This window comes from Camelus bactrianus, chromosome 5 (genome assembly GCF_048773025.1).
Source record: "Camelus bactrianus isolate YW-2024 breed Bactrian camel chromosome 5, ASM4877302v1, whole genome shotgun sequence".
Lineage (NCBI taxonomy): Eukaryota > Metazoa > Chordata > Mammalia > Artiodactyla > Camelidae > Camelus > Camelus bactrianus.
Window position 1 is genome coordinate 29903748 of NC_133543.1, and position 14549 is coordinate 29918296.

Genomic DNA, 14549 nt, shown 5'->3' on the forward strand with positions numbered 1-14549 from the left:
TTAGGGATAGAATGCCATGATGTCTGTAATTTATTTAAATGCTCCAGCAATGATCATATGTGAACATATATATGTATATGTGGGTAAACATTCCAAGTTTTCATAAATAATTCAGAAAGAGAGAAAAAGGTGAAGCAAATGTCACAAAATGTTAATGGATGATAAATCCAGTGTCTATGGGTATTTACTATGCTATTCTTTCAACTTTTGTCAGCTTGAAATTCTTCACAATAAAAAATGGAGGAAGGAAGAGAATTCAACTTTTTAAACAAATAACAATTTACATTTATTAGATGGACTAGAATCAAAAAACAAAAATCAAAATCATAGCATATGTGATGGTCTGAATTACATCCTCCCAAAATTTATATGCTGAAGTCCTCACCCCTCAATACTTCAGAATGTGACATTTTTGGAGACAGTGCCTTTAAGAGGTAATTAGGGTAAAATTTGGTCACATGGTTGGATCTTAATCCAATATGACTGGTGTCTTTATAGGAAGAGGTCAGGACACAGACACATACGGAAGAAGACTACATATTGCCACCAGAGGAAGATGGCCATCTACACACCAAGGAGAGAGGCCTCAGGACAAACCAAGCCTGCCAACATCTTGCACTTGGACTTGTAGTCCCCAGAACTGTGAGGAAATAAATCTTTTTAGTAAGCCACCAGTCTATGGTATTTTGTTATGGCAGCCCTCATCCACTAACACGCTGTCACTCAGAATTCTAAGAATGGCTCCCAATGACCCTCATCCTTGTATAATCCCTTCTCTTTCGAATGTAGGTGGAAACTGTGAATATGATGAGATATCACTCCCATGATTATATTATGGTATATGGCAGAAGGAAATTATCCAAGTGTTCTTAATTTAATCACACAAGGGATTTAAAAGGTCTTTCCATCTGGTAGCAGAGGAGGAAGTTGGGCATTGGGAGCATGAATCATGAGGGAGATTCAACATATTGTTGCCGGCTTTGAAAATGGAAGGGGCCCGCTGCCAAGAAACGTGTGTGGCCCTTTGTTGTTAAGAGTAGTTGAGGCTGAAGGCCATCAAGAAATGGTGGCCCCAGTCCTACAACCACAAGAAACTAAATTCAGCCAACAACCTTAAACAAATTCCTTCTCAAATCCTCCAGATAAAAGCGAGCCCAGCCTTTGCAAACCCCTTGATCTCAGCCTTGTGAAAACTTTAAGCAGAGAACCCGTTTGATCCTAACTAGATTTCCAATCTACAGAATTGTGAATTAAGAAGTTGGTGTTAAAGTTTAACATGCTAAATCCATGATAATTAGTTATACTGCAGTAGAAAACTAACAAAAATCTCATCACCAGCTCAGTTACGCTCAGCACTGTATTTTCAAATTAGAGTGGGTATGTGTGTTGTTTGTGAGTGTGAGGGAAAAAGGTGAAGAGAATTTTAATAATTTTTTCCAGGTTCAATTTGTGTATATGTATACCCAAGCAGTTCATACACATGCATGTATAAATGTTAACCCATATACCTTTTACAATTATTAGTACAGTCACATATACACATTTATAAATATACCCTTTCTAGGTTTGGATAAATAGATAATTAAAATACTCCCTCCCTTGTTATTATATCAGTATGTCATTTTTAGCATATTTATCTTGTCATTCCCAACATCTATCACAGGATCTGTCACAGAGTAGTCAATTATGTTGTGTATAAAGTTAATAGTCACACACACACACATATATATAAATATTTATGTGGATGGAGTATGTACAGCATGCCAACTTAAATGCCTACTTAAGTGTTACACGAGTTAGAAATGTGTGGCAATCTTGCCTCCACTAAGGGGAAATGTTAGTGGAATCTATTTCACATATCTGAGTCTCATTTACCACATCTAGGAGGCTGTATAGCATGGTACAATATTCAACTGTAGCTCTGTCATTTAATTGCTTTAACATCTCTAGCAGGTAACTTTTCTCATGCTTTATCTTGATCATCTATAAAAGCTGACCATAATTAGTATCAAAGGCAGGCCGCCATTAACTCATATAGTGCCTTCATGCATATTAGAAAATGTTGCCCCCTTTTCAAGATCATTTATTTCCTTTTGGAGGAATATATACACACCCATGCTATCTGCATTATTTATGTCACCCTGATGCCTTGCACAACCTGAGCAACTGCACCTGATGCCCTGCTCAGGGTTGTTGTCAGGATCGATGGAGATAACCCACATAAGGTTAATAGCACAACATCTGGTCCATATTAATCAGCTATTTTGTATCAGGAATCGTCATCATCATCTTTCTCATAAACATCTTGTTTGACATGGAATTAGTATCATTTAACCAGGATAAAAGGAAGACTACATTAGTACAGGTGAAAATCCTGGCATATGGTAGGGCATGGGAAAAATGGTTGAGGACCATGCTTAGCAAGCACCTTGAACACAGTAGCTCCTCACTAAGTAGCTGCTAACTGATTGAATTCAAGGTTTCTTAAAGAGAATTAATCTATATATTATAAGAAGTCTAATTAGATAACAAAATTCTCTTCACTACTTATGTGAAAATTCACAGCATGCCATGTATTTTAAACATTTAATGATCTAATATGTGAAATTTATAAGTAAAATGTAACAAAATTCCCCAGAGGTCCATGTGGAGAACAAAGCATTTCTTCTGACTGTCAAATTACATCTACTTTATTGCCCAAACCAGTGATCAAGTCAAAATCAACAATTACAACAATCGAATATAGATTATAGCAACCCAGTATATCATGTTACTAACACGCATGCCATGACTAGTACGTACTGGTAATGCATTTCTACTGTTTCCCTCAGAAAATAGTGGTAAACAGGTCATCTACCCAAGTTTATGTTTTGCATTGTAAGTAGATGGTATTGCAAAGATGGCCACCAACTGCACCTCTACATGAGTGTTCTGGATCACCAGGAGGGAGGGCTGGGCAAGTCTATTTTTTTTTAATTTCGGAGCACACATCATCCATAAATATTTGAAAAAAAAATCTGTACTAATCATGTATCGATTTTTTTCACTGAAAAGGTTTTGTGTAAGCATAGTGCTATGTGGTTAAATTAGGTGATCTTAGAAGTTAGAACCATTACTGTGGGGATGGGCTCTTTATTCCATCAGAAACTGGTGATTCCATTTCGTATCTCTTTAACAAGCTTAATAAAAAGCCTATAATTTTAGTACTCTGGTAGTTATTGTATATCTTGAAGGAAAAAGGGAAGCTTTTAATTGTCACATTATTCTTTGTACTAATATAACAAAAAAAGTGGGAGTTGACTAGATTTATGGTAGGGTGCTATATTAATTTGTTAGGGCTGCCATCACAAAACACCATAGACTAAGTGGCTTAAACAACAGAAATGTGTTTCCTCTCAGTCCAGAGGCTAAAAGTCCAAGATCAAGATGATGGCAGGGTTGGTCTCCTCCACGGCCTCTCTCCCTGAACTGCTGATTTCCACCCTGTTACTGCCTCTTCACACGGTCTTCTGTCTGCGTACAAGCACCCCGCGTGTCCCTTAGTGTGCCCACATTTCCTCTTCTTATCAAGACACCAGTCACATGGGATCAGGACTCACTCTAATGACCTCATTTTAACCTAGTTACCTCTTTAAAGATTCTAGGAACAAATACAGTCACATTTCTGAGGTGGTGTGTGGTTCAGGGCTTTGACATATGAATATTGACAGGGTGCAATTCAGTCCACAACAGATGCTACAGTAGAAAGTTAGGAAATAAAATTTCTGGATTTCTCTTCTAAGCTTGTTACCCGTTAGTTAACAGATTCTTGACCAAGCAACCTACCATGACTTAGGTTTCTTACTTTTTTAATTGGCCTCAATACCTGGCTTATCTTTCTTCGAAAAAGAGTTACAATGTCAAAAGACATTTAATGACACTAATGTACATGTCCTAAAGTATCAATGTACTATACAAGCCTAAGTCCTTTTTGCAGTTACTATTTGTGAAAATTGAAATTATTCATCTTATAGTTATATCCTGAATTCTAAGACAAGTTGTTTTTTAAATTAATAATCGCTTTTCTTTCGGCAGCTCCATGAGAGATGTTGAGAAGTATTTGCTTGTTTGTTTTCCTTTTTGCTGTTCAATACCCAGAAAGATTTGTGCAAGCTGAAAGATTCTCCCCTCTTGTATCTGATCCTTCAAGGTTGACCAAAGAATAATTTGGGCAAATCCTGCCTTCCCAAGGCATCATTTTTCAGTTAGAAAAGAGAAAAGGAATAAATCCTACAGGATGAGAAGTTTGATATAAACCACATTCACTAAATTGGTATCCTCCCACCTAAGCCCCATTTTTACCCATCTTCTGATGAACTTTACTCTTTGTGAGCAATTTCTCCCATCCTGAAAATCAAAAAGCTAATGTTACAGAGATTTTCATTTAAAATATTCAACCTGAAGTCAATTATTCTGCCTGAACCTGAACAGGGCCAATACAGAAATTAGAATGATAAGACTCTTTGTCCTACTGAGAATTCCATACGCATGTTATAGTAGGGTTTTATATCTAGCTTCCAGGGAATGATGATAAAGGGTATGGGGGAAGGGAGAGGGGAAAAGACACTGCCATTAAAAGAAGTTCTTAGAACAAAACATCCTTCAGTGAGTGCTTCATTTAGCAAAATATGTCATTTCAGAAGCACTTCTTAGTGAAAGGCAAATGTAAATTTTATACACTGACTATAAAGAATAAAATATCCTCTGGGAAGAAATTTGCTCACCCATGAAAGGTAAGAATCCTTCATCCCCAAATGTGAGATTAGTTGTGGATAAATGATGGATTGAATTGTTGATGAAAAGACTCCTTGCTCAGCCTTCAGCTTTGTCCCTAGAGAGCCCTGCAGGACAATTTGTTTACTGTACCTCATCCCTTAAGCTAAGGAGATTTTATCAGAGTTGTCTCCAGAATTCAATAATTTTATTTTAGCCCTTTCATTTTACATCATTTTAAAGTTTTCATTCCCTGTAGCTTCCAGTCTAGGCTGAGGGACCTGAGTCCCTTTTTATCCTATGACCTGTGATCTTGGATCGGAAAACCCAAAAGCAGTGACTTCTTGAGGAAAAGTGAAGCTTTTTGTGAATGCAGGTCTTGCCCCACCTGTGTGAAGTGTAGTGCACTCAGTTGCATCATCTACGCCTCCATAAAACCTGCTTAAAATGGCAGAGGCAGACCTTCAGAGACCCATTGGCACATGGTGGGGCAGGATGAAGAGAAATGTCACCCCCATCTGGTCCCCACTGTGTGAGGGAAATGAGCCAACGTTAGACAGTCCCTTTCAATTCAGTTAGACTGTTCCCCACCTTCCTGCCTCCCTTTCATATCAACCCCTAAGTGGAAGTCTCTTTATTATTAAAGAGTGGCCAGTGTCTCTGGCCTCTTCATTGCAAGAGAGGGAAGCCTCTGAATAAAATGAAGAGCAAAACAAAAAGAATTGAAAGAGACATAAACTGCCCTCATGGGTCTCATAAGCTCTGTCTTTAATCTGCAAGATCATTTTAGCTTCTCAACCTAACGAAAAGCTTAGCTTTGTGGCTCTCCTGTATTAGCTCATTGCAAAGTGACCTCTAAATCACTATTACTTAGAAACAAGGACCATCCTTCCAGTCATTTTATTGTTCCTAGAGTCTACTTTCAGTGCCCTACCCTATGATTTATTTTTAAGGGTACTATCTGTTTGCTAATAACCTCCCACCTGAATTTTATTTTATTTCTCTGACCTCTGTTAAAGAAAGAAAGTTTAGAATGAAATTATAAAAGGATTTCTACCTTGCATCCTAGGGGAAAGGTCAGTGCATGACTGTAAGAAGTTCATTAATATCGTCCTGTCTAAATAAAGCTTAAAAATCCCACAACAATGGCAATGCAATCAAAGCCACGGTCAATTCATGCAGAGGCACATCTAACCCTAATAACTTACAGCCATTTTCCTTTTCCACAAATGCTTCTATTCCTGTTACCCAGGAGACATGGTGTGTTTACTGCATGATTCAATTAGAACTGATGACTTCCAAAGTCAGTGTGATATAACCCTGTTGGGATAGCATTTATGTTTTTCAAATGACACCATATTTTAAAATTAGGTGCCCTAAGGGTTCCTTTTAGGAGCTGGAGCCTCCCTCACCTGAGCATTGTAAAAAAGAAGGGCAAGTTCAAAGAAACGTAAACTCTGTTTTCACCAATAACAGCCAACTTAAAGGATACAGAAGGACTGTAACCTCAGTTTCCTCATTTCTTAAAATGAGATAACAACTACATCTCAGGACTGAAGGGGTGATCAAATAAAACTATTCGCTAATATACTTTTTTAGCCATGTATTTTAACTTTAGTCAACTAGACAACATGCTGTTTTTGGAAGAGTTCCTAAGAAAAGCCACCTGTCCCCCAATAACCTCTATACCAAATTTGTCTTAATGTTTGAGTGTAATATACCTAATGATTAAAAACTTCAACAACTTCACCTGAATTAGTGTATGTGTTAAATTAATCCTATTCCTAGCCACATACTTCTAGAATCAGGCTGATTTTCAGTAAGAATGGAAAAGGGAACAGTTAAGAGTGCTCTTCAAAAGGCCGGCAGGGCAGTGCTTGATCAGAAAAAATATAGGCGCAAATGGGCATGTGGAATACAGGGGAAGGGGTGGTGGGTGAAGGGGGGTCTCACTAGTCTAAGCACTTTCCTGTGAAGCAAGTACTACGATGCTCATTGTACAGATGAGGTGATGGAGACCCAGAATGATTAAGTGAGTTGCCCAAGAGCAAAGATACTCATTTGGAGGAACTGGCTTAAGTGCCGAGCAGCTGGGATTCAGAAGCCCTGGTCATGCACTGTGCCTGCCACCTCCCACACAGCAGATGACGAGAGGAAGAGACGAAGGATGGAGAGACGCTGCGGCACGTGCTGCCTGGTGCCTCTTCCTACCCACCACCTATTCCCCCCTTTTTCTTCACCAGCAGAACCACACAGCTGATGTGGAAAGACGTGCTGAGATACTCATCGCCCCAAACCTCACGTGATCAGTTCTGGTGAAGGAGACCTAGGCAGAAACCTCCCGTGTTTGCTTTCTGTAAAAGTTATTATTTTTCTGACAAACAGAGACTCAGCTGGCACTTGCTGCTTCCCTTTTCTCTTTCTGGCCAAGATGAAATTAACTGCCGGGGAAGGTGGAAAACCCTCCTGTGGCTGGAAGAGCGACAGCCCCAGGCTAAGGACGGCAGCGCAGAAAGGGAGAGGGAGCCTGGTGTCACTCTGCAGCTGCCGTAGCAATCCTGGATTGTCCACTTCTGCAAATTTTCCATGAGTAAAGTAAAACCTTATTTGGCTGTGCTACTGTTTCTGTTCCCTGTGGTCAAATGCCATCCTAACACATAAGGAGATATGCAAAAATAGAAGATGAAGAAGAAGAAAAAAAAAATTTTGCAGAGAATGCATTTTGCCTGAGTCTGGCGTCATCTGGTAGCAGTCCACACACAGCTTGCTGGCACGTTCTCCCACTGTGTGGGGTTACGCTGCTCCTGGGGGTGGCAGAGCACCTGAGCACAGACCCTCCTCCACAACTGTGCAGCAGATACGGTTTGGCTATGATACTGTAAGAGGGTTTGGCAAATTGCAACTCTCAGGACAAATCCGGCCTGTGGCCTTTTTTGTACAGACCGTAAACTGAGAATGCTTGTTTGCTTGTTTTTCCATTTTTAATGGTTTTACGAATGAACAAAGAAGAATATATAATGGAGATCACATAAGCTGAGGAAACCTAAAACATTTACTAGATGGTCCTTTACAGAAAAAGTTTTCTGATTCCTGCAGGACAGGACAGAGTCAATGTGAAAATGATCACAACCATCTAGGTAGCAAATCTTACCCTCCGATAAGACCATTTTTATACCCCCTGGTTGGTCAGTGAGTCATTATACCCACAACACGATCTACAGTAGAAGGACTCTCAATGCTTTTCTGAAGAGGGAAGTGGAGGAAAATAAGGAAGAAAGAGAAAGAGTAGAACAAAGATCTTCTTGACTTAAAAGGAAGAATCCAGTTTTAAGTATATACACATCAGATTGCCAGAAAATATCATACATCTGCTGAAACTGACTGTTGGAAAGGAAGGATCATTTAGCATTCAACAGAGAATGCTGGAAGGCATTACATATCGAATACCTCAGAATAAAAGTGCCTTTCAGGAACACTTCCCTGCCACAGGTGGTCCCAAGCTTTCATTCCGCAAATAAACATTTCCACCATTCGCTTTAGTTCTCGTCATACAGAATGCCAGACTAACAACTGGATGGAAAGCACTGAGTAGAAAGATGGTGATTTTCCTGATTTTTGTATTTTCACTGCCTCATAGGCCTTAAGGATGGTTAGCCATTTCAGCACTTTAAAAATTACTTCAAATAATGTGGAGAAATAAAGACTTTCAGTTGTAATATAAGCCTAAACAATCTTTTCTCATATTCTATGGTAATGATATAAATTACTAAATTTCTCTAATTTTATATTTTAGAAAACTCTTCTCAACATGCGATCAGCTAGTGGTAAATCAACCCCATATAAAGAGGGTTTTGCTTTTTTTTTTTTTTTTTTGGTTTGTACTGCTGTTAGTGAAATCTGACTTCTGCCTCATGAATACTAGAAAATACCCCTACAGCTTGGCCTAAACACAAAAGAGGAACAAAATATGTGCCCCCAAACCTCTCAGAACCTCAAATACCTAAATTTCCTTTAACTTCCATTTTCTTTGTTTTTCTGTATGCATCTTTATCTTCGAAAGCATTTCCGTCATCAGCCTCTCTCAAGTAAAGCTTTCCCTCTTCCTTGACAGTGCCCGTTTTCTTCCTGTTAGAATTTCGTCACTGCAGACTTTCACGTGTTATAATAAATTCTATGCTTTATTGGTCTTCTCATCATTTTAAAGGCTAACTGTATTTAGGAAAAAATAACTGTATTGCATCAGTGCTTTTTGTCTAATATTTTGTAGATACAACATACTTTGCCTTCAAATCAAAGATGATAACACACTTTTGTTCAGACACTGAGCACAAAATTACCCTTCTTAAGAATCAATCTTCAAGGTTTTCGATTTCTAGTATTCATCTTTCACATTGAATGTATATCCATTCATATAATTATAAAATTATGCAATTATTTTATGTAGATAAGTGATGACTGCATATGAATGTTATAAAACAACACATCACAAAGCACTATGATTAGGGAACATGGTAATTGTGACCATCTGGATTGAGAAATTTCAATTTGAAAAAGTCTGCTATTTTTCATAATGCTTTTTCTCCATGCTTGTCCAGATTTCAGTTGGTACTGACTGAAGCCATTTATCTGAAACAGGCTCATTCATTGTAGATCCAAATATGTTGTTCACATTTAACACCCAGTTTAAAAAATAATAAGCATTTTTCTCTCTTTGTATGTAACTACACTGACATAAGAATTTTTTAGTGCTACCCTTGAGCAAGTTCAGCAATTTTGATGTCCGAGAGGAAAAAAGAATAGCCAAAATGAGAAAACATTTTCAAAAGGAATGCACCAAATGTTACTGAGGAAAACAACCATATACTTAAAAACTGCCAAAAATATTTCTGGGGAGGTATGAATTTCATTTTAAAAACTAAGTAAACAGAAAATCCATCTCAATTTTTAATTAACCCACACATCATTTCTCGTTTGAAGCCTCAGTCTTCCAAAACTACTAATCTCTGTAAACTGAAGGACCTACCTTTCCCTCCCAAATACAAGACAGTAGCTACATTCTGGGCAGGATGGACACTCAAGATATTTTAAAATATTGTAGCGGAGACACTGATTATTCAGAGCAGATGCCCTGTCAACCAGGGCAGTTGCTGGCCAGCAAACACCAGTCTAGTCCACCGGTGTGGCCCTGCTGGGTACCGGCCATGTTCCTGGAGGCACAGAGGGGGCACAGGAGGGGGAGTGGAACACCTGTCGTCCACCCACTTTGGCAGCCACTTTGAGATCCTGTTCCTCTCTGGGTCTGAGCTTTGACCACAAAGGTCTTTGCTCCTGCCCTGCACCACAGATCCTCTCCAGCCTGGCTCTCCCACTGAGTGCCCTCCTGAGTGCACAGAGAACACTGTTACTCTCGATTCTTCACCAGCGTGAAGGCAACTCCTGTCTAGACAGGCTCTCCAGCCCTTCTCAACTCCTTTTGCACTGTGCCAGGTACACGGTTCCAGGGCATTTCTCCTTCAACCCACCTTCCTGCATACAGAATCCACAAAAATCTATCTCATGTTTCTGTCATTTTTCCCACCAGGAATTTGATGGGAGGATCAGAGCAGAAACGCAAGACTCCAAAACTCAAAAACGTAACTTTATATTCTGTTTATGCTGTGCACCTCGCGAGGCGAGAACTCCTCCTTGGCACTGAAATAAGGGAAGGCTAAGGCTTCCACACAGTTAGGTCCCGTTACTTATGTATATGAGATGTAGTCCAACTACTTAAATATTTCACAGCCAGGGGATTTTGTTATTGTTGTCCTTTCACGTTACTTTGCCATCTGCGTCCTTATGCGTCATTTTGAGATTTTTCTCCTCTTGTTCCACTTCTAAACAACTTTATTAAGATACAATTCACAGACGATACGATTTACCCATTTAATATGCACAGTTCAATATGTTTAAATATATGCACAGAGTGTGCAACCATCACTGCAATCTAATTTTAGAGCATTTCCCTTACCTCCCAAGAGACCCCATGTCCGCTAGCAGTCACTCCTCATTCCCCTCCACCCCACCAGCCCCCGGCAACCACTCATCTACTCTCTGTCTCTACAGATTTGCCTACTTGGGATCTTTCATATGAATGAAATCATAAAATATGCAGTCTTTTGTGACTGGCTTCTTTTCCTTAGCATATTGTTTTCAAGATCTGCCGATGTAGCCTGTATGAGTACTTTGTTCTTTTTTATAGCTAAATACTGTTTCTTTGTATGAATTTGCCACAGTTTATGTTTCCACTAGAGTATTTTCCCATTAATCTATTTTTCCTTTTATCATGCCTAGAACCTTATCCATGCTACGGGAGGCTAGTAAAGGCTTCCAGAATTAAACTGGTGAAACTGGTGAAAATTAGAAATGTAGTGAGCAAGTGCAACCTCTTCCGACAGAAAAAGTGATCTGTTCAAATTAAACAAAGCAATGAATGCAAATACGCAAGTGCCTATATGTTGAGAAACTTGAAAAACACTAGCAAACAAAAAGGAAAGGAATAAGCATTGCCTCTGCTTTCTATCACCAAGGTTTTCATCAAAACTTATACTGGTCCCGTCTGTAAAACTTGTAACCAAGTAGATAAAAGTGGAAAGCGGAACCAGTAATTGTTATCTCCACAATATCAAGCACCAGGGATTATGGGTTTTTCTTTTCTCATGTTGATTTCATAGAACTATCTAGTTGCTTTGAGGGTGATACTGATAAGCTGACAAACTTGTTTGCATGGGGAGCAAAGACTGATGTTAGAAGTGCTAGAAACAGCAATATGAATATTTAGAAGACTCTTCGTACTCCTTATGATGGGGGTATTTAAAAGAAAGGATAGCAGATTTAGCTGTGGTTCTGCTATTATTTACAATTTTGATTTAAGTGGCATTTTTCATATGGACAAAACCCTCAATGGACTCCAAGTTAGATACAGTGATACAATTACAATTAGGACTCGTGTGTATGAAGAGCTTCTGAATCTGGTATTATAAAGTCAAAGTTCCTCATTGCATGGATGGACAAATATAGTTTCGATCTTTCAGGTTCAAGGGAAAACACATTTAATAATTTATGTAGTGTCCTAGATATTAATAGAAATAGTATAGAAGCTAATGCTTGATTAGTTCATTATTCCTTCTCTATGTACCTCTGTCTCAAAATGTGTGAGATAAATTATTGGAGAGGCTCTTATTCCCTTTTAGTGCTGTGTTTTAAAGTTTATTTATTTTTCTCTTTGAGTCATTTTTTTTTCTAGTAGAAATACAATCACATTGAAATAATTAACGTTCATTTTCTTCCCCTCATAAGTTAATTCACACTATAAAACTGCATTTTACACTCTCATTCACAGAGTCATTGTAAAGGAAACACAAACAAAAGGTTTTAAGTTTCTTAGGCTATTTGGAAAGAAAAAAGAATAAACTGGAACAGCAGTCATCCGTGAAAACAACTGACATTTAGTTTCACATATAAGGTAAATCTGAATGGCACGAGAACCTTTCTACTCACAGGTATCTAAAGATTCGTCGGAATCATCAGGGCAGTCAGGGTCCCCATCACACAGCCAGCTCTGGGAGACACAAGTCACGTGATCGTGGCAAAGAAACTCACCAGGATCACACAACTGCTGATCTGAAAATGAAAATGTTTCAAAATAAAATATGAATGATCTGAACATGAACACAAGAGCAGTACAAAGATGAAATGAGAGAAAGCAATGCATAAAAGGTCCATGAATGTGATCCACATTTTCTGTTCAGCAACAAAGCTAAACCAATCACTTTTTCTTAACTTTATCCTCTCAACTCAAGCACACGATTTTGATAGATTTAACTTCGTTGTGGTCTCACATAATCTATCCTGGAAAAAGTTAAGACTTTTGTTTTTATTTAAGACTAGAGGCTTTCTCAAATCAGATAAGGCACACAGATATCCCAGCAAGCAGGTTTTATAGAAGATGCTGAGCCAAAGCAGAAGTTATTGAGCAGAAAAAAAATTTAGTTTCCTCCTCTGGTCCAAGACAAAAGAAGAATCAGCAATAAAACTTAAACATTATATTTAAACTCCATCTCTCAGAAACTCCATCTCTTAGTATTCAGTTCTTCACCATCCACCCTGATGCTGAAGCCTCATGCCTTTGTATCTGTAAGATCCCCAATATCATATTTTTTTTTCTCTTTTTCACTACAACTTTCCAGTTGACAGCTTCTGCTACTGGACAGCAAGAGTGATGGTAAAATTCCATAAAGCTTTGCTCTAATGCAAGTTTCTATATTTGATTGTATTTAAAAAGTCCATTGTATTCCTTCCATTGTTTCAGAATATTTAGGATGCATTGCCTTTCCTCAAGTCCTAGTAAACTCATCAGAAGTTTTTTTTCTTCCTCCAATATTCTTACTTACGCCCTGTAAATCCATTCAATAAAGTATTCCTTTTTAAAAAATATTTTAACATGTCTGAAGAAGAAATGTTTCTTACAATTGATGACATCTGAGCGTGAAGGAGTGTTAGGCATGTTACGCATTTAATATCACTTACTCTTTGGTATGTACATACAGGAATGAGTCACGATAGAAGAAATCCACCAGGAAACAAGTCTTTCAATATATTTCAAATACGAATTCTAAGTGATATGAAAGTATTACACCATAGCTTAATTGGCATATCCCCCCAGGAATATACAAAATGATGGCATATCTTCCACTTAATGGTTTGATAAAACATGGTATGTCATTCCTTTCTCTCCCTCAACGTCTTCCCTCTAACCCCAAAATAACTTGCAATAAATATACTTTACAAACACACAAACACCATCTTTGATCTATAATTAACCTTCCCCACTCTCAACCTAATATTTCCTGAAAATTCATATAGTTTATCTTATTATATTTTTCAATACATTCACCATCAATACTCCACTCTTTACCACTGCTATCATAATTGTTGTTGTCGTTTTTCACATTAGGTTTCTGGTGCATACTCAGAATTTGTCCTTACAGTTGGTGCTATAGAATCAAAGATATAGAAGTTACAATCTTCGTCTTGACCATTCATACCAACAGATCCAGGAAGAATGAAAGTATTTTGTATACAAGAGTTGCCAAATAAAAGATATAGAAAATAACTGCTAAAAGGAGAGATCATAAGTAGAGACAGATGGAGCCAAATATAAAGAAGAGTTTGAGGATGTGAGCATTCCTTTAAAGGTAAAGCATTACTTTAGAATATGGGTAAATGGAGAGTAAATATAGAATAATCCAGACAAGGGGCAAGTTAATAAAAATTGCTAGGGCAGTAATTATTACAATGCATTTGAGACAATGTTTTCTACTAAAATTGAAATGACATTCAGGTGATAAGATCTAGGTTTTCTCCATCAAAGATTTTGTGTGATATCGATAAGTATGTTCCATGCTAGAGGAAGGGGACTTAAATTTTGCTTTAGATAGTCCTGTAACTTTTGTAGTTAACATAGGGACAAAACGCATCATAAATTCAAATTATTTTTGCTTATAGACAGAGACCGTATGATTTATTACCAAACAGGGAGAGTTCTGAGAGTGACGGAAGACATTAATAATTACATAGGGGAAACAAGTATAAACCAGGTCTATCCCAGCAAAATCAGAATGGCTGTTCATTGTGCCTGTAACTACTCTGCATTTGATCTAGGATTTTGAGATGCTAGATTTCTCTTCCTTTATTCCTCTGAAACTATAACAAATTGCTATAAGGAAAGGGGAAAAGAGAAGGCGCCTTGCTAAATGTCA

General features: G+C 38.1%; 1 protein-coding gene across 1 annotated transcript in view; it reads right to left on the reverse strand.

Moving 5' to 3' along the window:
- The window catches only part of LRP1B (LDL receptor related protein 1B), a 1597029-nt gene that overhangs the window by 1292453 nt on the left and 290027 nt on the right, over window positions 1-14549 (reverse strand). Inside the window, exon 2 of the mRNA XM_074363587.1 lies at window positions 12289-12411. Within this exon, the coding sequence (XP_074219688.1) occupies window positions 12289-12411 (123 nt within the window). The remainder of the gene's footprint in view (window positions 1-12288; window positions 12412-14549) is intronic.